The sequence below is a fragment of the Rhinolophus ferrumequinum genome, chromosome 6 (assembly GCF_004115265.2).
Source record: "Rhinolophus ferrumequinum isolate MPI-CBG mRhiFer1 chromosome 6, mRhiFer1_v1.p, whole genome shotgun sequence".
Taxonomy (NCBI): domain Eukaryota; kingdom Metazoa; phylum Chordata; class Mammalia; order Chiroptera; family Rhinolophidae; genus Rhinolophus; species Rhinolophus ferrumequinum.
Window position 1 is genome coordinate 54,075,463 of NC_046289.1, and position 23,539 is coordinate 54,099,001.

General features: G+C 36.0%; 1 protein-coding gene across 5 annotated transcripts in view; it reads right to left on the reverse strand.

The window, feature by feature from the left end:
* The window catches only part of UNC13C (unc-13 homolog C), a 498,413-nt gene that overhangs the window by 207,722 nt on the left and 267,152 nt on the right, over positions 1–23,539 (reverse strand). For all 5 annotated transcript variants that reach the window (XM_033109141.1, XM_033109144.1, XM_033109142.1 and 2 more), the window contains 3 exons: positions 16,833–16,989; positions 7,853–7,921; positions 5,334–5,423 (listed from right to left, as the gene is read on the reverse strand). In XM_033109141.1, coding sequence (XP_032965032.1) covers positions 5,334–5,423; positions 7,853–7,921; positions 16,833–16,989 — 316 coding nt within the window. The remainder of the gene's footprint in view (positions 1–5,333; positions 5,424–7,852; positions 7,922–16,832; positions 16,990–23,539) is intronic.

The following is a 23,539-nucleotide window of genomic DNA, read 5'->3' on the forward strand; positions in this document are numbered from 1 at the left end:
AGCAAATCAAACAATATTCAATAAATGCTTTTAGTTGATTTTTCTATGTTTGGAACAAATGTGATCTTAGAAATGTTTTAAATATATAAATATCCACTTTAAGTTTCTGATATGACAAATCAGTGAAAATGGTCATAGTTGTAAATATTCAAATAGAAACACTTAAAGTGACCAGTCACAACGTCATTCATTCATTCATTCCATTCAATCATTCAACAAATATTTATCACCTATTAATGCCAGACAATGTGATACTGCAATGAATAACAGAAACAAAAATCTGTTTCCTTGTGGAACGAATTCTAATAGATAACAAACAAAATAAATGAGTAACACATATAACATGATGATGCATGTTGAAAAGAAAAATAAAACAGAGAAGTGGGGATAGGAGGGATTTCACTGGACTAGAGTTAACACAAAGGATAGCAATAGTAGACGAACTCAGAGAAGTAAGAGAATGGGAGCAAGGGGAAGATCATATATATATATACACACTGTAAGAACCTTGGGTTTGAGCTGGTGGGGAGAAATTGGACTGTTTGAGCAGAAGAGCAAAGTGACATTATCTTTTTAAAAAGCCTCCCTTATGCTCCCTTAAGGTGGATTATGGAAAAAGTAAAAAAACCAGTGATAAGAATAGTGCCATAAACCAGTCAAGAGAAGACAGTGGTTGGACTACAGTGGTAAGCTAAGAGCTGTTATAAGAAATTATATTCTAGTTAATTTTGGAAGAAAGAGCTACCAAAATTTGCTGACAGATTGTATGATTGGTGTGAGAGAAGAGTCAGGTCCTGAAGGTTTTGGCTGGATTAACTGGTATAATGCTGGTGGCCTCAATTTAAACGGGTAGGCTGTGCTTGGGGGATCAGGAGTTCAGTTTTGGATGGGTTAAGACTGAAAAGACTATTATGCATACAACTGGATTTCAAATAGACATTTCAGCAAGTGAGTAATGGAGATATCTGGGCTAGAGATACAAATTTGGAAATTGTTAGTTTAGAGAAGAATTTAAAGAAATGAGACTAGGTGAGCATGGTTAGAGAATAGGTCCAAGAAATAAACCCTGGGTTAGTCTAGCCCTATGACATCAGGTAAATGAGAAAAAAAACAAAGTAGTGAAGACCAGAAAAAAATCAGCCAATGAGAGAGGAGGAAAACTCTCCAGTCTGAACTGTAGATTAACTGCAATCACACTCAAAATTCCAACAAGAACTAACATCACCTAAAAAATTCTGAAAAAGAAGAAAAAAGGTGGAGGACTCACATTATTTGATTTGAAGATTTACTATAAGACTACAGTAACCAAGGTAATGGTGAAAGTATAGACAGTTGAACAGTATGGAGAATCCAGAAACAGATCCAAACAAACATGACTAATTGATTATTTTAAAATGATGCAAATGCCATCCAATGGATAAAAGATCATTGTTTCTATAAACGGTGTTAGAACACGCATATGCAAAAAAAAAAAAAAAGAAAAAGAAAATCCTTGACTCATTCCTCACTGTTTATTTAAAAAACTATCAAAATGGAACACTGGACTAAACATAAAAGGTCAAATAAAACTAATAGGAGAAACATAGGAAATTCTTTTTGTGACCTTGCTTTAGCCAGGAGCACTATCCATAGTTAGAAAAGTTGATAAAGTAGACATCATCAAAAATAAAAACATTTGTTGTTCAAAAGATACTGTTAAAGAATGAAAGGCAAAGAACAGACAGGGAGAAAATATCAGCAAATAAAGTATCTGACAAAAGACTTACACCCAGGGTATATGAAGAATTCTTAATACTCAACAATAAGAAAGAAACCTAATGAAAACTGGGCAAAATATTTCAACAGATTGTTCATTAAAGAAACTCAGATGGTTAATCAGACCAAAAAAGGATAATCAACAATATTAATTAACAGAGAAAATTAAGACCACTATAAAATACTTCACTTCTACTAGAATGGCTAAAAATAATTAATTAAAACCATGGAAAATGCCAAGAGCTTCACCAAAAGATGTAGAGCAACGGGAACTGGAATTCTCATGCACCTCTGCTGGGAATGCAAAATTATACAACTGCTTTGAAAAACAATTTGGCATTTCTTGTAAAATTAAGCATACATTTACCAAATGACTGAGGAACCTCACTCTTAGGTTTTTACCCAAGAAAAGTGAAAACTTTTAATGTTAACTAAAAGTAAATACGTGAATATTTTTAACAATTTTATTTGTTATAACTGCAAACTGGAAACAACCCAAATGCCTGTAGTATATAAATATATATATATACACAAAGAATTACTACTCAGCAATAAAAAATAATTGTTGATACACTGAACAAGATGAATGAATAGCTGAAGTGTTATACTACATAGTATATTATTTCATTTACATGGAATACCTTCTGGAAAAGGTAAAACCATAGGGGACAACAACAGATCAGTGTCTGCCAGGGAATGGGAGAGGGGTTGATTGTAATAAATGAGCAGCAGAAGGGAATTCTGGACGCGTACAGAACTGTGCTATATCTGGATTGTAGTAATGGTTATACAGTTACACGTTTGTCAAAAGCAAGAGATCTGTACAACAATAAAAGTGTATATGACTCTCTGTAATGAGGTAAAAATGATAATGGAAGGAGAAAATTTGTTCAAAACATAATGGGAGAAAAGAAATTGGAAAGAAAATGTAAAGACGGCTATTTTGAGCAGTTTTTATGGTTAAAGGTAAAGATGAATTAGGGTATTAGCTGTAAAAGAAAGTGGAGTCAAGCAACATTTTTAAGGTTGGAAAAGTAATAGCTTGTTTGGTGATGGAGAATATCCATTCAGTAGAGAGGGGAAATTTGATAACTCGGGGGAGTAAAGAGGATTGCTGAAGCAATGCTTTAGTAAGAGAGGATAAAATCAGTTGAACAAGTGGAAAAGATGGCCTTTCCTAGAACAGACAGCTAATCAATAGTAGTAATGAAAAAGAAGGAAGAGTATATGGACACAGATTCAGGTAAGCAGGCAGTTGGGGTGGGTGGCAGGACCATGAGTCGGAGCTTGAGGAAGCTCTCCAATCTCTGCTTCTGTTTTTTCAGTGAAATGGGAAGCAAGGTCATCAGCTGGCACTGAGGGTGGAGGAGGAGGTGCAACCTTGAGGCGATTTTGTCCTCTGAACACTGCAAGGCTGGTGACTGAGGAATGGCGATAGGTGGCACGTGGGCTGGGGCTCCCTCACCTCACTCCCATTCCCCTACCTACTCAATGGCAGGAATCATTTGTCAACTTGTAAACTTTCCCACTGAGTCTGGATTGGGTCTCACTGTCATTTTTGACACACTTCCAGTGGCTGCTGCCAGTTGATCAGAATTGACAAAAGTTCTGTTTATCCCATTCACCCATTTTAATCATGATTTTAAACCAAATGAACTTTAATGAATCTGAATGGTTGTTGATATAGCATGGCTTTGTTTCCTGCCTCTCATATTATAAAATACCATTTTTTAGTGCTTTTAGTGAAAATAATCATGGAAAAAACTGGAAAAAAAAATTCTTTCCTTTTTTTTTTTCCTGTACAGGAATTTTCTGAATAAACATTATAAAATTCTATCCAATATCAAACATTTTTGGTCCATTACCTGACAAAGTAGTTTTAGGCAAGCTTTACATGAACTGCCTGCTACTCAAATTATGACTGCAGAGGACTTGCTATTAAAGCAGAGGAGATATATCTAGAAAGAACTGCCTGCATATTTTGGTAGCTGATAGTTAAATATATTAATGGATTAAGCTGTACTCTTATGTAGTCATTGCTAGAGATGAAAATGGAAGTGGCTACAATTGGGGTAAATTTGAACGTGTCAGCTACTCTCTTGCAATAAAGAAGCCAGCGAGACATATAAGTGAAAACTGAAATAAGAAATAAACTCCATTTCTATTTAACATTCTTAGAGATTTTTTTTTGTAAGTGCCATGTCCATTTACTAGTGAGATTTGTTTAAGATGGGTTTAATTTAAAGCTAAATTTGAGCCAAATGTATCACAATATCCTGTGTCTAGGACAATACTTTTTCAACAACCTTACATTGGAAGATTCATTTAATTCAGACAAAGGCAATATAGCTTAATTGCTGAGACTGAACAGTACTGACTAAGAGAAGGGTAAAGCCTAAAAAGCTTTTGTATGGCAAAGGAAACCATCAACAAAATGAAAAGGAAACCTGCTGAATGGAAGAAGATATTTGCATATGGATTTATCTGATAAGGGGTTCACATCCAAAATATATAAAAACTCATGAGTAAATACCAAAAAATAAATGAACATCCAATTAAAAAATGGGCAGGGGACCTGAATAAACATTGTCTCAAAGAAGACATACAGATGGCCAACAGGTACATGAAAAGATGCTCAACATCACTAATCATCAGGGAAATGCAAATCAAAATCCCAATGAGATATCACCTCACAGCAGTCATAATGGCTATTGTCAAAAAGACAAAAAAAATAACAAGTGTTGGTGAGGATGTGAAGAAAAAGGAACCCTTGTACATTGTTGGTGGGAATGTAAATTGGTACAGCCACTCTAAAAACAGTGTGGTTGGTTTTGCAACAAATTAAAAATAGAACTATCATACGATCCAGCAATCCCACTTCTGGATATTTATATGAAGAAAATAAAAACACCAATTTGAAAAGATAAATGCACCCGAATATCCATTGCATCATTGTTTACAATAGCCAAGATATGAAAGCAATCTAGATATCTGCTGATAGATGAATAAAGAAAATGTGAGGCTCACACATAATGGACTATTACTCAATCATAAAAAAGAATGAAATCTTGTCATTTGAAAAAACATGGATAGAACTAGAGGGTACTATTTTAACTGAACTAAGTCAGACAGAGAAAGACAAATACCATATGATTTCCCTTATGTGTGAAATCTAAAAAACAACCACCAAACAAAATGAAACAGACTCAGTCAGATACAGAGAACTGGTGGTAGCCAGAAGAACAGGAGTGGAGAATGGGTGAAATGAGTAAAGGGGATTAAGGAGTAAACACTTCCAATTATAAAATAAATAAGCCATGGCAAAGTAATGGACAATATAGAAAATATAATCAATAATACTGTGATAAGTGTATGGTGACAGAAAAAAACTAGATTTATCATGGTGATCACTTTTTAATGTACATAGTATTGAATCATTGTGTTGTACACCTGAAACTAATGTAATATTGTAAGTCAATTATACTTCAATACAAGAGAAAGAAATGTGAAACCAGACTTGACTAGAAAGTACATGTGTGATGTCACACCAAGACAGTGACAGAAATAAAATAAGTTACCTTCATCCTAAAAAATGTGATACTTGTTAGCAGGTCAACAGTTGACTTCAGGTCTTGCAGTCTTTCAGCATTGCTGGCAGGAAAGTTTTCCTGGTTAATTAGGAAAGAGAAAATGGGTAAATTATCAGGTTTAAGCCTCTGGTGGAAAAATAAACTAAACCTAGCTTTCTGTGAAAGTAAATGGAATGTGAACTGTGTAAAATTTTTAAAATATCCTTATAGTATTCTTACAATATTTTTATCATATAACATTACAGAAAGTAAACAATTTGGAAATATTCTCTTGTTAGTATTTGAAAACTACATCCTTGTATTTATTTCCATAATGAAATAAAAATATATAAACAATATTGTCAATGCAATATTATTAGGTTATTCATTCTTGTTCATAAAATAGTTTTGCTACTAAAAGAGAGGAAGATAGCATATATTTGAAAATATTTTTTTTATAATTTTCTCAAGATGGATAATTTTCCCCAGAAATACTCTGAGAAATTTTACATGTGCTACATTTACTTTTAATCACAAAGAAACTTTTTTTTTTTTTTTTTTAAGATTTCATTGGGGAAGGGGAACAGGACTTTATTGGGGAACTGTGTGTACTTCCAGGACTTTTTTCTAAGTCAAGTTGTCCTTTCAATCTTAGTTGTGGAGGGCACAGCTCAGCTCCAGGTCCAGTAGCCGTTGCTAGTTGCAGGGGGCGCAGCCCACCATCCCTTGGTGGGAGTCGAACCGGCAACCTTGTGGTTGAGAGGACGTGCTGCAACCAACTGAGCCATCCGGGACTCAGCTCAAGGTGCCAGTGTTCAATCTTAGTTTCAGGGGGTGGAGCCCACCATCCCTTGCAGGACTCAAGGAACTGAACTGGCAACCTTGTGGTTGAGAGCCCACTGGCCCATGTGGGAATCGAACCGGCAGCCTTTGGAGTTAGGAGCATGGAGTTCTAACCTCCTGAGCCACCAGGCCGGCCCCACAAAGAAACTTTTTAAAGTTAAAAAAATAAGCCTGCAATTACAGATTCTGTCTGTGAACTACAATGGATTTCAACAAAAAGTTTCTGTTAGTGAGATCTGGTGAGAAATATCACATAAAAATGCAGATCTTTAGACTTTTGAAGGAAAGGAAAGATATACTTATGAAAATATTTGATTTAAGAAACAATTTTAACATTGATAAATTTCTCATATTAACATGATTTCAAGTTAGTTTTTCAAAGGAAAACCACAGCTAACTTTCAGATATTTATTAACATGAGTAAGGTTGGGGTGTCTAAATGACAGTGAATGAGGTGGATTCAGGTCCCTCTTGCCGCAAAATATCTTTTTCATTGCCTGGCATAGCAGTTCTCATTGCATAAGTAGGCCACAGTTACAACATGAATGGTGAGTTTGACAAATTTGATATTACTATTTCCAAAAATATGCAATGAAGAGACTAAAACGTGAGTGCAGAAGAAATACATATATGAAGATATGAAAAGATGTTTAGGATAAACTGTTAAATAAGGAATGCAATAGTCATTACTGTAGATTTTTTTGGAAATAAAATCTGTAACTAATATCTCTGGTAACAGATATTTTAATCACTAAAATTATGTGTGTATTTACATATACACATGCACGGATATATATATATATATTTATATATGTATATATTTTTTAATTAAAGTTTATTGGGGTGACAATTGTTAGTAAAGTTACATAGATTTCAGGTGTACAATTCTGTAATACATCATCTATATATCACATTGTGTGTTCACCACCCAGAGTCAGTTCTCCTTCCATCACCATATATTTGATCCCCTTTACCCTCATCTACCAACCACCTCCCCCCTTACCCTCTGGTAACCACTAAACTATTGTCTATGTCTATGAGTTTTTGTTTCTTCATTTGTTTGTCTTGTTCTTTTGTTGTTTTCAGTTTTATATACCACATATCAGTGCATATTGGTGTGTGTGTGTGTGTGTGTGTGTGTGTGTGTGTGTGTGCGCGCGCATGCGTACACATGTTTTTGTATGTTTCACCTGGAGGAAAAGTATAGAATTGTTCATGATGAAATCTGGACAGCTTCAGAAAAGCACATTGTACTGATGTAGCATTAAGCAATGAGTCCCCATAGAAATCTCAAAAGCTGGGGAAATATCAGCAGGATATCTCAGAAACAATGATGAGCTTTTAAGATGAAGACTGGACCACATGTCTATTTCATCGGAATTAGAGGAGGGCCACTCAATCAGATGGCTATTAAAAGAATTATAAAAAATAAACTATACACACACGCGCACACATACACACACAGACACACACAGTATTGTTGCAAGCTTACGTGTGGTAAGGTACCTGAAGAGGGGACACCTGCTTGCTTACTTAGGGGACGCTTCTAGTGGGACAGGACCCGAGATCCCATAATCAGGATCTTTACTTTTCCATTACATAGCAAATAATTTTTTACAATATGACAAGAAATCATCTGAGTCACATACAACATTTAACCTCTAGGCAAATAATTTTGTACATACCCTATACTTTGACAGGTCAATCCTTAAAGAGTTATGCAACTGGTCCAGCAGTTTTATGAATTTTTCCCTCTGTACAAAGAAAACACAAAATGGGAGAATGGAAATAAATGGTCATTCTAAATGTAGTCCTTACAATAATTCTATGAGTTATTGTTCCCATTTTATAGAAAGAAAGGTTGAAATATATCAATGACTTGTCCAAGATCACAGAGCTGGTATGTGACATAGATTCAGACTCAGGTCTCTGACACCAAATTCATACTCTTTCCAATAAGTCACACTGGTTCTCGGTGGTGAATGAGAAAGTATCTAGAGAATTATGTTCTGTAGCAAGAGTCTAGACAACTGAATTGTCACTGTACTAATTCATAGTCAGGAAGAGAAAATATAACCCACCTCTTTTTACCCCCACACACCACCCCACCTCCCCAGAAATAAATTATAGTTTTTCATACTTCTCCCACCTATGGAAGTGGGAACAACTATTGTTTTTTCAAAAACTATTCCAAAAAGCATTTTCCTTTTGGTAAAAAGTGCAGACTTCACAATCTGAAAGGATCGACTGCCTTTAAATTATGTTTATGATTTTGTGCTAAAAAAGTATAAAATATCAGGCCAAAAATACTGATGCTTCCTTCTGATGCTGTATCAGTGTTGGAATGACCTCTTCATAGAAGGATTTGAGGATGATAAAAATAAGAAGCTTTGTCAATAAACATAAGGATGGAGTTGTATGGATTAAACAAAATCGGCAAGGTAAAAACATCCAAGTTACATGTACAAATTTCATAGGTAGACCGTTTCACCATTCTGAGCCTCAGATTTCTAATCAAAAATGAAAAAAAAATAGGGGGTAGGAATAAATTACAGTAAAGATCTCTGCCTACATTAATATTCTGTAAACACTAGATTGCACTTTGGAAGATAGAGGCGAAAGTGGAAACTTTCCCTAGTTTCACATGCAAGGTGGATTTATGGGGTATATAACGCTTATCCCTCAAAGACACTTATCTTGAAAGTGAGCTGAATATTAACAGGAGTTGATAAATTGTTCCTAAATTGAAATTTCAATTTTCTGAATATACTGCCCTCATCAGGTTTACACATCAGTGAATAAAGTTTGAGTATTGCCTCTGGGTTAGCCCTTATGGAAGCAATAAAGAAGGAGCCTAAGAAATGAACCTTGCCTTCCAAAAGCTTGCCACTTGTTAGGCAGGTAAGACTCTCCAGTAAAGCTACTGGAAAATACGAATGAGTTGAATTCCTTAGATTTTGCTTTCCAGTTCTCCATCATACCTTACCAGGGGAGCAGGTGACCTACACTGTCCTTTATTCACCTTGTATCTCTCGTCCATGTGGGTCAGTGGCTCGCAATCAAAATAGAAAAGAACAACTATAATCATTAGTTTATGCCACAGTAAAGGTAATCATTCAATGATTGGAAAAGTCAACGTGTTCATGTCCTATCCCTGACCTCTTTATCTGACCTCTGTGATTGGTACAAATCATCAAGAAAGCTGACATGACCCTAGTGGACCATGCCATGCCCCAAATCAATGGCCCTCTTACAATACCCTGGGCCCCACTGTTCTGGTTGCCCAATATCCATTCATCCAGTCTTCCTTACTAATAGATCCTCATGAGTCAAATGTGTCCACTTTGAAATGCCCAACTCCCCAGACTTCTTTTCCTCTAGGAATGGCCACATAGTATGATTTAGGCCAACGAGATGTATACAACTTATTAAAGGGGAGGGACTCAGCTAGCATATTATCAATGAATTACTATTTGGAAAGATTACAAGAGTGCTCTTGGCAGACAGTATTCGTTGTGTTAGTGTTTGCTACATCATTCTTTTGTCAGGCTTTTTCCATTTGCCCTCTGTGTTTCTCTCTTTCCTACCTTAAACACAGGCTAGAAACTAGAAGGCAAAACAGCCATTCTGTGGCTATAAGATGAAAAGCTAAACACTGGTAAGCATGTTGGAGCAAGAAGCTAGAAGGAGTTCCCACACCTCACCCTAGCCATGTTTGCCCACCCTTTCAAAAAGTTATAATCCTGAGCAGATACACTGCTCAGGTACCTCTGGACTTAGGTTACATGGAAAAAAAAAATCTTACTTAGTTAAGCTGGTTTAATTGAGTTTCTGCTTCATGCAGCTGAACAGAATTCTGACTGATACAGATCACACATTTGGTCTTGCTACCTAGGTCGTCAGTAACCAGCTGGAAAATTTACATTCAAGGAAAATAGAAAACTGTGGAGAAAACTGCCAGGCTTGTTGTCACACAATCTCAAACAATATCAGCTGATGTGAAATTAAAAAGTGTGCTGCTGATTGAATCTCCATAGAGAGGTTTGAAACAGCAGGACAGCTTGGAATTTAATTTTATCTTCCATATTTCTATTTAACGAGAGTGAGACTGCACATGCAAGAGCAGAGAAAGCCTACTACCTGCCTACTATGATTTGAGGAATAAAAGAATGGGTGATTAAAGAATGTTTCCCCTGAGGGCCATGCTCCAATATCAGAAACTGCCACATCATTCGGTTCTTTGTTTTGGGTGGACTACATCTGCATGGTATTTGGTAGGGGTCAAATCAATAACAATAATACCAAGTATTATTGGTTATCAAAAATTTAGGTTTAGTTGATAAGAATAACTCTAGAACAGGTGTCAGCAAACTGTAAAGAGCCAAACAGTAAATATTTTCAGCTCTGTGGTCTTTGTCACAACTATTAACTCTGTTGCGTTGTAGCACAATACCTCCCGTAGAGAATATGTACACAAATGGGCCTGGTTGTTTTCCAGTAAAATTTTGTTTATGGACACTGAAATAGGAATTTCATATCATTTTCATGTGCCACAAAATAAGTCTTCTCTTGATTGTTCTTTAACCCTTCTAAATGTAAAACTCATCCTTAGCTCATGGGCCATACGACACCAGATGGTGGCCAGTTTGGGCCCCTGGACAGAGGGGGATTGTGAGTAGGGGGAAGCAGTTGCTATGCCCACGCGCACTCTTAGTAGTCTCCCTAGGATCCTGGGAACTGGAAGGAAAAGCTCTGATAAGGAAGGGGTGTAAAAACCCCTGTACCATCCTCAGCTTCTCTCTTCCATTCTTTTCTTTCTCAGTATCTCACTCCAATAGTGGGGGTAGATATAACCTGAAGCTAATGATGCATAAGCTTTGGGGACCCTCACTTGTTTCAGCTTTCTTGGGAGCCTTCTTAGTTTTCGTAACATTCGCAAGAATAAGATAAAAATTATTCTGACCCGGACTAGCAAGTTGTAAAATCCTTTTCTAGATCATACCAAAAGCAGTCATTAAAGAAGAACAGAAACATTTCAAATAGAAGTAATACATGAGCTATTTTGATAATTTAATTAATGGTAAACATATGAACATACTGGACATATGTTTCTTGTTGATTTGAGATTAATACGGATACCAACAGAAATACCATAAAATGATAAAATGCTATACAATAATACTGCCAATCACAAACTAATAAATGTCATCAATTCAAAGAGTATTTAAGGAGTCACTTCATAGGCAAACTTAAAAAACACTGAGGTGTTATCATTCACTGACCAAGATGGCTTAGCGCTTCCCCTCAGTTTGGCTAAGCTTTAAACAGGCTTCTTTATGACTCTAGGTCCTGACCACCCTTTTTTATATTTAGAGCATTTTCTTTAGAAAACGTATTATTATAAATTCTTTCTCTGCCTCTTTAAAATGTAAAACTTTTTAAAAGTCTCATGCTAGTTTTACAACCTAGAAACGTCTTCCTCAAGTACCTGGGACCCACCCCTTTGAAATATAATCACCTAAGATATAGCAACCCTATCTCCCAGGCTCTGTGGGAGTGGAGGAGACTGACTCCAATGGGTGCCAATTAGCAAACAGAGATGGTCTTATCACAGAAAAAGACATTGGCAAACTCAATTCAATATGCTTAACACAGCCCGTTGATCAACATTCCCCTTGAAATCAACAGGTACTTTTCCTCTAGTTTATTCTAGCCCTTAAAAACTATTTCTTGCTTCAGTGGAAACGAGGTAAGTCTGAGCTCTGGCCTCTTTCCCTTATTGCAATAGCCTTAAATAAAGTCTTCCTGGATTGTTTGACTTTTGTTGAGTGCAATCTTTGCTTTGACATCCCACATGAAAAAAAAATAATAAAAAGCTTTCCCAAGTTTAATGAAAGTCATTAAACGTGGCCTTATCAATGAATTATGAAAGTAAAAGAAACGTTTCTAAAGCATCAATTTTAAATGTTTGATCAACTCTGCTAGATAAAAGTAGATTATCTTTTTTAATAAAAGTTATATTTCAGAATTTTTGTCAGATGAAAAAGCGATCCAGCATCCGTAGTCAAAAACTGTAGAAAACACTCTTAGAGGTGAGTCAGGCAGTTAATGAATGAAAATATTGTGTTATTTTGATGGAATTTTTAATGTCTGTGGAGTCTGTCTTATTATAATTCATTGTGATTTATTTTTATTAGAAATGAATACTCATTTTATATCAAATTTTCTATTGACAATTTTTTATTCTTCTTTTCAAAGAAAGTGTCATCATTTTGCATAAGGTTTAGGCAGCTCAAAAGCTAGATCCACCTCTGCTCAGAACTAATCATTTGGCAAGTCGTAAAGAAACAATCTCTTCCAAAATGTTTTCCATGTTCATTCCCTCCTTTGCCACATCACTTCATTTACTCTAAACCATTGTCTACATGCAGCATTACTTTGTCTTGCTAAGGCTAGCACAGTAGCCTTCGAATTTCTCCCTAGTTCTTCTGTTTATTCTGGTTTATTCATTCCTCCTTTCTTCAGTGTAGCTGCCTGTAGTTTGGGGACTAGAAAACTAAATGCCATATTTCTCAAACTCGTCTGCAGATAGGTTTCTGCAATTATCTTAGCGTGTGCCTATTAGATGCATGCGCAACTGCTACTTTTGCAAAGCAGTTGCGAAGGAGATGGAGGCCCACTTCCTGCATCTTGGTTTAGCTCTGCAGCTAAGTAAAGTCCTGGAGACATTTGCTTCTCAGTCTCTGGCCACTAGCTTTGTTATTTGAAAAAGACAGCTGCATTGGCAATAGAAGCAGCCTTCTGATTCTTCGCCATACCGACAGTAAGGAAACTCAGAGCTTCTCTTGCAAATAAGTTTCACTGTGATATTTTAGGAATTATTACAGAAGGACCCTTCTCCAGTCGTTCAGATGATATTGCAAGCATCTAATTCTCTGTGCCAAACTCCTTTTTAGTTAAAATTGCTAGGAGGTTTCTATTACTACAGCTGAACTCTGTCTGATAAACATTCTCTCTGCCCTCTGTAATTTTTCTTCTACAGAGTGATCTAAATAAAAAATTGTATCAAATTATAATCTATGCTTTAAGAATGAGGTCCAAACTTCTTAGGGGGCATTAAAGACCCTCAGCAATTAATGTCAATCCAATTATAAAGCTTCCTCTTATACTTTCATTTTTATTTATTTATTTATATACTTCCATTTTTAATTCTATCTGTCACACTCAGTAGGCAGGCTATCTTATACAAACTTCTTTGAACTTATTTTGCATCTTAACTTCCCCTTGTCTTTACTCAAATACCTTCCCAGGCCTAAGGTAGTGTTTCTACAACTTCTTGGACTTTGAAAAATATTACTCATCCCTAAAAGTCCTGTTCTTTTTGTCAAGCTTCCATGAGCTTCTGAAGAGAATCAATCACTTGCTTTCTTCAATCTCAAAGCAAATTTATAACTATGAGCTCCTTTGTACTTATCACATTTTAAGAGTGATTTATGGTTATTATTACACGTGGTTATGTGACTATCTCATTAGTGTATTAGGCCCAGACAGTAGAGGTCAGTATCTTCTAGTCCCTCTGCTACCTGCCATAATGCCTTATATAAACACACATTGAATGAACAAGTGAACAAAAAGGACCATATGTAATGCCCTGCCCCAAAATGTTTAGTAGTATATTTGATTTTGCCTGCACTGGCTGTGTTAAAGAAGGTGTGTATGCTCAAGGGAAAAAAAAAAAAAAAAAAACCTGAGATAGATAAACATCACTTTTATTAATAATGTATTTGCTATTTTTGTCTCAAGTAAACTAAGTCACTAAATGCATTTCCTAAAGACTTTTCTTCAAAGTTGAAACACTGAACCCCATTTCATGGAGTATTCTTCCTTTCCAACTGTTCAATCTCAACTCCTTCACTAACCAATGACCTCCTAATTGCCAAATGCCATGGGCTCATTTATTTCCCATCTGATTTGAAACTTTTGCAAGAGCTGATGACGCTACATATTCTCCTTTTCTCAAAATAGTTAACCTTGCCTTTCATAATATCACATTTTTATTATCATTTTCATTCAATTTCTTTAACTATTTTCCTTAGCAAACTTTGCTGTCCACTCCTCTCCACACTGAAGGGTTCTGTCCTTTTCACTTTATTCTTGAACATTTTCATCCAAAGCATGAATTCAAGCAACAGTTGTACACAAAAAAGTTTGAATTTGTAAGAGTAATGATTTTCTTTTTAAAAATATTTGTTTGACTATCCTCATAGGTAAAAAAGCTTTTTCCATGGTTTATTTTTTGGAGAAAAATGTCTGGGTTACACCTTTAAAAAGGATAAAGAAGGGCCAATACAATAGTGCTTCTAAGTCACAAGTGACAGTATCAGCTTCAGAAGTCAGGTCAAAAAGAAATTTAGGCCCTAAAGTGGGGCCTAAAGTGGCCCCTAAAGTGGACGTGGGTGACATTATACTTAGATATATTTGATTGTGCAAATATCACTGTTTTCAATAGGTAGAGAAAAATATGGTTACATGTGCATAATGAGTCACCAATTTATCAAGATGGCATTTGAAGTTTTCTTTTTGACCTTGTTCTATATATAATAAGTTATTTCATTTACAAAATGAAGTTTGTTATAACCATGTTGCCGCTGAAACACTGAAAAGTACTGAAATCAGTTTGATTTCTTTTCTTTGGGTCAGCGTGAAGTACAAGAGCATGCTACCTCATTTTCCTCCATGTAGCTTTTATAGTGGATATTAATCATATACACACATCCTCTTTCTCAGTGGTAGAAAGTCTCAGTGTTCTATAAAGTTGGCTTATTCAGTACAATGTAGCCAGGCAGAATATTAAAAGCAAAATAATTTCATAACACTGAATGATTTATGGTACAGGTAAAATCCCAAGACAATAAATATTGTTACCAAGATGAGGTTTTTAATGACAAAACTGTTCTGTGATCTGGTATTGGTCATGATGGTATTTTCTTGAGCTGGCTAGGAAATGTTCTTTGGTGCCACATCTTATAAGAGTCAATTTATCTTAACAAAAGTAGCTGATGGTACACTGTTTATACTGTAGACACAGCAGTAGAGACAAAATCCTTATACCTTACTTATAGAGAGCACTTTCAGCTTTTACAAACTCCCTTACTGTCTTTTACCTCAGTTTATTTTTATCTTGAATTTGAGAAACATGTTAGAGTAATAATTGTTATCTTCACTGAGCAGCTTGAGAAACTGAGGCTTGAGCAACTAAACCAACTTCCTAATTTTGAGTATACATTCAAACCCCTTAACTCCTAATCCAGACAGTGTTTTCTTCTACTAGTATTGATTTTGATATGTCATTAAATAATATTTACTTTTTCCTTTGATTTTCTACGACACATCTCACACACCTCACATACATTTTCTTTTAGATGCAAAGGACAGGAAAAGAATAAGCACAGCAGCACATTTTTTCTTTTTTTTCTACTGGTTTTACACTATTTTATTTGCTGGGTTTCATTTTTTTTGTACTCTATGATACGTATACCCAAGTTTGATTTCTAACAACATGATCAATAACAAAAATCTATTCAGCGAACCACTTTGGAAGTTTAGTGGGAAAAGTAACTATGGTATGATTGGTATGATGGAAATCACTTTCCTGCAATAGATCTTAGTTTCCTCTGAGAGAGAGAGAGAGGGAGGGAGGGAGAGAAAGAGAGAGAGAGAGAGAGAGAGAGAGAGAGAGAGAGAGAGAGAAAAAGAGAGAGAGAGAGAGAGGAAAAATGCCTGCTTTGCAAGCATATTGAACAGAGCTACTGGCCTATCCAGTTGCCCTGACCAAAACCTTGGGAATCTTTCCATGTTTCCAGGCATTTTCCCCCTTTCCCTCACTACCCACTTCCCTAAAGACATCAAGTGCTGTTGATTTTATGTCCTGAAAAGCTCTGAAATTTGTCCTTCCTTCTCTATCTCCACTAATTCTGTCTTAGTTAGATCTTCACCACTTTATTTGGAGTTACTATTAATTATATTGTATTTCCTGTCTCATCAATTTCAACTTAATTATGCTTATAGAGAAAGAATTCCACTGACAGGTGCAATAAATAAATACTTGGGGCTCCATACGATCCCTGCATTTCTACTTTTCAATGTGTTCTTGATGCAATTGAATACTTCAGGTGGACAGTCTTAAGTAGGTACACATAGTTCTCTTAGACTCTTCATACACCTACAATTTTTTATTTAGAAGATGTGCTGTTATCCATCAGCACCAGGAACCAACAGGAAGTGCAAATGGAGCCTAATACTAGGCTCCCGAGAAGTCAACCAAGCTCCCATTTACCAGGAGACAGTGTCTGCAGTGGCGAATCCCAAATTTGCATACATGTAGAATTTCCTATAAAATGTCAATGCTCTCACAAAATGTATGTTTACCCCATTGGAAAAGGTCATTCCAGATAGGGAGATTTAATCTACTGCAGATGCCTACTGACTGTTATTTCACTGAATATGTTTCCAATGAACTTTTAGTTTTAGTCCAATTATACTGAGATATTCCCTAAGATATACTTTCTGCAATAAAATTCTAAGAATATCTTGAATCCAACATCTCTTGAAAATATAACTTCCAAAAGTTCCTAGGAATTTTAAATTTAACAAAACAATACTTACTCCAAAGTTGGTAGCAGCAAATCGATCTGAGGCAGAGACCTGTACATTTGTTGAGACTGTTGTATGAGCATAGAATGCATTTATATTCGCCAGCAAGGTGCTCATGACAGCAGGGACACCCGGGCACATGTATTTAGAAGACAGACATGAAAAGTGACTGCAAGACAAAAATATTAAGTGCTTTTAGAACAGAAATTAATTAATTCACATAACAGCATATCCTCTAACATCAGCAATTAAATAATTCCTCGACTACATCTATGAATAGGAGAGAAAACTCCCATAATTTCTAACTGAAAGAGAAAACAATTTCAGCCTTTTGAAAATTTCTCACAAATGAGTAGTGGCTTACTTATAATGTGATTTTCCAGAGATGTGTGCATAAACCCTTTCAACTGTGAGAGTGTTGTGTGTACGCACCAAAAGTACAATTGTCAGTGGAATCCACCAAAGATGGCAGGCAGTAGTAACAGGGGATTCTCCTTCTCTCCAGCAACTATGTCACCCCTTATATCAGTTCCTGAAATGCTGTATTTCAACCAGAACGTTTTTCACACTTGTATTCCCCTCCCAGGGATGAAGCAAAAGGCCCTCTTTGAACTGCACATTGATTGAACAAGTGAACTTAATATCGGCCTTGAGTCTATTTTGTGTGCTTTTGTCATAAAGGATTATCTTCCATAAGCACTTCTGTTTTCCAAGAATTCTTCTAACACCAGGATTTAATTAAGCAAACAGATGACTAGTGTGGACAGACTGTGTTGTGCCAGCTTTATACTTAAAGACCATTGCTGTTAAATCTTGAATAATAGTATCACATGCAGACATCAGAAGCAATACATGTTCAATTGTGTTACTTCTCTCAAGAAAACCTGTTTTATTTGAACTATCACAAAAGACTTGAAAATTGATAGCACAGCTTATGATAAAAGTGAAAAGATAAAATACGCACGGAGGAAAGGAATTTTCAGTACATAATCTGAATCTGTTTCTCTCATGTCTCGGTAATTTATCTTCCACCTAAGCATCAGTGATTTTTGTACTGCTGACACAAACACAATTTATACATGAGTACATAAATAACTGCCCTGAATAGCACCTTAACAGAAATGGACGGTGTTCCTACGAATGCTGGCTTCTCTTAGATTTCAGCCAGGCCACTCTCCTGGCTTGTCATCATACTAGCTAATAAAAGTAGGTTAAAGTCTTAAACATGGATCTTTGAGCATCATAAATAACAATATATGTCATGAGGGTTACATCATTGGTGCACATTAATTATGGAATTAGATTTATCACTGATTGTTTCTTTTAGGTGAATGTTACATATTTTGAGTTTATTACACACTAAATTAATTATAGTTAATATTGATTAAGAAAACCACCAATGATATAAAGATATTAAAAGTAGAAACTATTATTAAAAAGATATTAAGTTAAATTAAAACAATATTAAAAGTAGAAAAAAATTTTTAAAAACCCTAGTACTATGCTACATTTCTTTCTTCCCCCCAACAATTCACAAAGGATTATATTTGTTAGACCCAAGGTAGTGTTCAAGAGTTGCAGAATATGCATGACTAAATGTAATGACGTGGGGGATGGCAAAAGGAAAACACACAAACCTGGGGGAACAAGAGATATAGAAACATCAACTGTCAAAATAAGCTGCTGAGAAACTCAAAGACCACAAGCTCACTGTCCTAAGCATGCATTTTCTTTTGAAAGCAATACAAGAGGTCTCCAGAATGAATAATCTTGTCCTTGGTTTTCCAAAAGAATTGATGCCCTCCTAATGCAGACATGATACTTTGTCTTGACTTCTTGTAGCTGCCACCATGTGATTGTTGGTGCCCGATTAAGGTGACAGCAAAAGCTTAGCAGGTACTTTGAGGAGAAATAATGGAGGGACGTATGAATGTTCTGCTTCAGGGGCTCATAGTGTGAATTTCCTAAGTGAAATAGAAAATTTTATATTGAAGATGATGCAATTATTAAACATCGCTCACTGCTTCGAAGCCATCTGAGGGGAAATGGGTGAGATATGGAAAGCCTGGGTAGATCAACAACCAGGCTTTGCCTATTTTACACTTTAAGTTGGTTAAGCCAATATCTTAATGATGAAAATGCTTTATGAAATTGTGCTTTTAGGACCCCAAAGCAATGTTTTACAACCAAAATGATAATAAATTTAATAAATATAAGTTAAATATGAAAATTTATGGATATTATAGTCAAAGCCATGTATATTAATGTAATTAATTGTGAGTTATCTTAGTTTAACGCAATCCTTGCTATGCATTTATCATTCATGTTAATATATATTATTCACAAAAATTAGGAATACAGTGAAAATATACTGTTGTCCACACTTTAAACTTTTCTTTAAAAAAATAACTTCAATTTATAGCCATATAGAATTATAATGCTTTCTCTTATTAGAATTGATTAGAAATAGAATTATAATTTATTCTCATGTTTTCCTACTCTTTAACCTTTCATCCATTTTTATATTAAAGACATCTGGACAGAGGACTCTCGCTTCAATGACTATACATTTACTGTATCTCTGAGATTATTCATGGTAGGGATGTAGAGTAGATTAAAACATGGTCCTGGTATAAAAAATGCATGCCCTAATTCAGAGGCACACACATTAAACTCTAATTTTGTCATAAAAGAAAAAGTGCTATTACAGAGCTGTCTAAAGGTTTAGGTGGGCCACGGATAGAGGAGTGAGTCCTGGAGCTAGAGGGAAATGGTACAAAGGCTGGACTGAATTTACTAGTGGTGAGCCCATTACAGGAGAAGCCAGACTGAAAAGAGTGAGCCAAGGTCTAGAGGATCAGAGTTCATGTAATGGCCATGGAAGAGAGAAGCGTGTGGTGTACCTAGAACTTGGTTCAATAAATATTTATTGAACTTGTCTGATTGTCAGACACTGCATTAGGCATTGGGTATACAGTAACAAATTCACTTACAGATCAATGGAAGAATCAGTCATGCAAGAAGTAATACAGTTATGAGAAAGTTATAAGAAAGAAAAGCATAACAGAATGCTATGAGACACTAAGTTAGAATATGTACTATAGCCTGGCATCTTGAAATGAGCCTGGGCTCCAGTTAATGCATAACTGAAATAGCCAAACCAAGCACAGGGCTTGTTATCACTGATAGATACTGAGGAATGAAATACCAGTAGTATAAACCAAGGCACGATGGGTAAAAAATAACACACACAAAATATTGTGTACAGTGTATCCTAGAAGTTTTAGGTGGAGTCCAAATTTCCAGGAGAATCTTCTAAGCCTAGTATGAGCAGAGACAAGGCAAGGGGGCATGTAGAAGAGTCTTGTGCAATACGTTAGGCAAGGTGAACCCATTATGTAGGTCAAAAGACTTTTTCAAGCAAAATTCAAATGTAATAAATGTATTAATGTAATAAAAAATTATCTCCAAGAAATTCTAGTTGTTTACATGGAGTAGGAAGTGACATCATGAGAGGTGAATTTAAATAGATTAATTTGGTTGGCAGGAGATTTTAGGAGGATGGGTTTAAGGAAGGTGAGACTAGAGAAGAGTCCAATTAGGAGACTGTAAAAGTCGATGACAGATTCTGAACTAGGGCAGTAGCTATAGAGATGGGGAGGAGGGAATGGATTTGAAAAATACTGAGAGAGGAAAAAAGGTCAAGACTTGGTGATTGATAAGAAGTGAGAGATAGGAAAAAAAACTGGATAAGTTCCAAGGTTTTAGTTTGCAAGACTGGGTGAATGGTCATCTGCCAAGTGAACTAGGAACTGAAAAGGAGACAGGAATTGTAAGGTGGAGATTATGATGTGGTTAGTTGAGCTGGAGCTTAAGGTGCTTATAGAGCTTCCATACAGGAATGTCCACCAGGTTATTGCAGCTATGGACTGGACACTTAGATTTTGGGGTCATCAACCTGTAGGACTCAATCAAAATCATGGGAAAGAATAAAATCATCCCAGAATGATTATGTAGACTGAAAAGAGAAGTGTCAGGGAATGGAACCTGGGAAACAATATATAAGGCACTAGAAGGAAGGAGAGTAAATTCTGTGACAGAGACATAAATAAATAAATAAATAAACAAACAAATAAAGGAAAGCTAGCATGCTGGAATCAGGGAAAGCATGGGAATAAGAGGTTTGAAGAGTGAAAGCTGATTGATGCTGTTAAATGCAGTAAAAGGGTCTTACAAGGACAGAAAACAGACTATTGGATTGGGCAGGCGAGCATCATCGTGATCTTAACAAGTTCAATGTTAGTGGGGTAACAGGCGTTTGCACTAAGAGGAAATAGGATGGAAAGTAAGGAGGTACTAGGGATGATCCAGTTAAAGCGGGTAAGGCCAAATTTGGTTGGTCTCCGGCTAAGGAGTTTTGACTTTCTCATGTGGACTGTACAGAGTTAGCTGAGTTTCTTTTTGCAGAGGGAACTGACATGATAACATGAATTTGGAAAGGTGACTCGGACATGGTGTAAAGGTAGATTTAAATGAGTAGGTATTGGAAGCAAAAAAAACAATTGAGGAGATGTAGACGTACAAAATGACACTTTTGTCCTCCTTCCAATATGACTAAGCACTTCATATACCACAGTTTGAAGGAACAAAATATTTTGCACCTTGAAAAAAAAAACTAAAAATTACAGAATTACACTATTTTGATCTCCAAAATATAAAACCTTGCATATTTATCTGAAAACTGAACTTTCCTAGTAAGACAATTTTCAACTTGCTTTTACCTGTTATAGCTAAAAATTTATAACATCCGGTGAAAATATGAAAACCAGGTGCAAAAGCCACTAGTTCCACCAAAAACAGTATAAAAACACCATGTCACCTACATCACCTTAGGAACGTTATGCTTTTGCATTGTTTTGCTGAGAACTTCTGAAGTCTGACTTCCCCTCCCTGTATTTGTTGCAATTGAATATTTCTTTCCTTTTTTCCCCAAAGTCACAGAGCAAGTAATGTGATTAAAAATTGGCGGTTAGGTAATGTATGTTCAGAACTATCGCTCTTAACCACTAGCGTATTCCTTATCTTCATTTATCCTCCTCCCTCTCTCGTCAACGTTGTGTATTACTTGTGTATGTATCTGTTTCTTCCAGAATGGGTTTAGTTCATGCTCAGTAGTCATCTTATCCACTGAGCCTCTAGCATAGTGTTTTCTTGTGCACAGGAGTGGACCAAGCATGTATTAATGAAAGCAATGTGAGCCAAAGATATTATGTATGAGCTCACTTACCTTGAGTGTGACAGTTCATCAAAACATCCAGTTGCTTTGCGAACATTTGGTTGAAGTGCATAGCAGTTAATGCAGTATGATGACGACAGCTTTGAAGCTTAATAGTATTTTGATTATACTCGACATAGTACTGAGAGCAGTATTTAAAAATTTCCAGAGCACTAGGCATGTAGTCATCTTAGAGAACTGAGAGAAATATTTTATTTTCGGAATAAAATTTAACTGAGATGATTTCTGGGGTATAATGGGAAGTAGCTGGCTGTACATGATTCACCTCTCTAAATCTTCCATGGGGGGTGCGGGGAACAAAGGATGTAAAGTCATACCAGCACTGGCAATCAGGTTTACCAATCAAATATTTTTCAATATCTGGGAGGGACTTAGCCTAACTTTCGGGTGGCTGACTAGATTAAGAGATATTCAGCGTCTAAACTCCTAGTGTATTAACCTGACTAGAGAAGAAATGAGAGGCTATTTCTAGGAACCATACACTGTATCCTCCTATATCAGAGATCTGGGAGCCCAGGGCCCAGGCTGTCGACCAGCTAGGCTCTCAGTCCCTCCCTGATTCCATTCTAATGACTTCCTGAGCCAGTAAATCTGTCTCTTGTTTCCTACACGTCCTCACTCTATATCCATTAAAGACTATACAGCTCCTAAGATTGTAATACAGCCTGTACAATAGGGAATGGGCAATGGGAGTTGAAGCTAGTTAGAAGAAAGGACTAGAAGAACACTGGGAACAGTATACCCGATACTTGGGATAATATGTCGTCTTTTATGTTCTGGTTCTAGCAAGACAAGAATTACAGATTGTTTATATTATCCAGGAAAAAAAAATTCAGCTCTTATACTTAGAGCACCCACCAATAGGAACAGGTGAGGGTCTTTGCCCCAGTCTAAAGGAGAGGTGCGTTTGAACAGCCATGGCAAAGAGTGAAACATTTTTAGAGGCTCGCCTTCCAGTGTAAAGGCTGCAGGTGAATGCGGACAACACGCAGGTGGACAACAGATACTGATTCAAAGGAACCCTGTAAGTTGCCAACAAGGAGGATGCATACACACATGCACATGCATATACACATATGCACACAGCAAAGACAATCAATACCTTGGTAGAAAATATTCTTAACTAAAATGGTCACAGTGTTCTCTCTGGGTGGGGCTACAGACTTTTTTATTTAAAAATATATACTCTGTATCATTAATTTACCATTAGCATAGTTTATTTTTCTAATCGGAAAAAATATATACATATGATATATATTTTAAATGTTCATTCAACCTTTGCCCTATTGTTGATTTTACAAGTCTCTTGGTAACTTTGAGCGCCAATAACAAAATAATCCAACTCCTTTTTAAATTTTTGTTTAATTAAAGTAAATTTTTCTTTATGCATATTTTTTCTTTTCTAAAAAAAGCTATATTACTA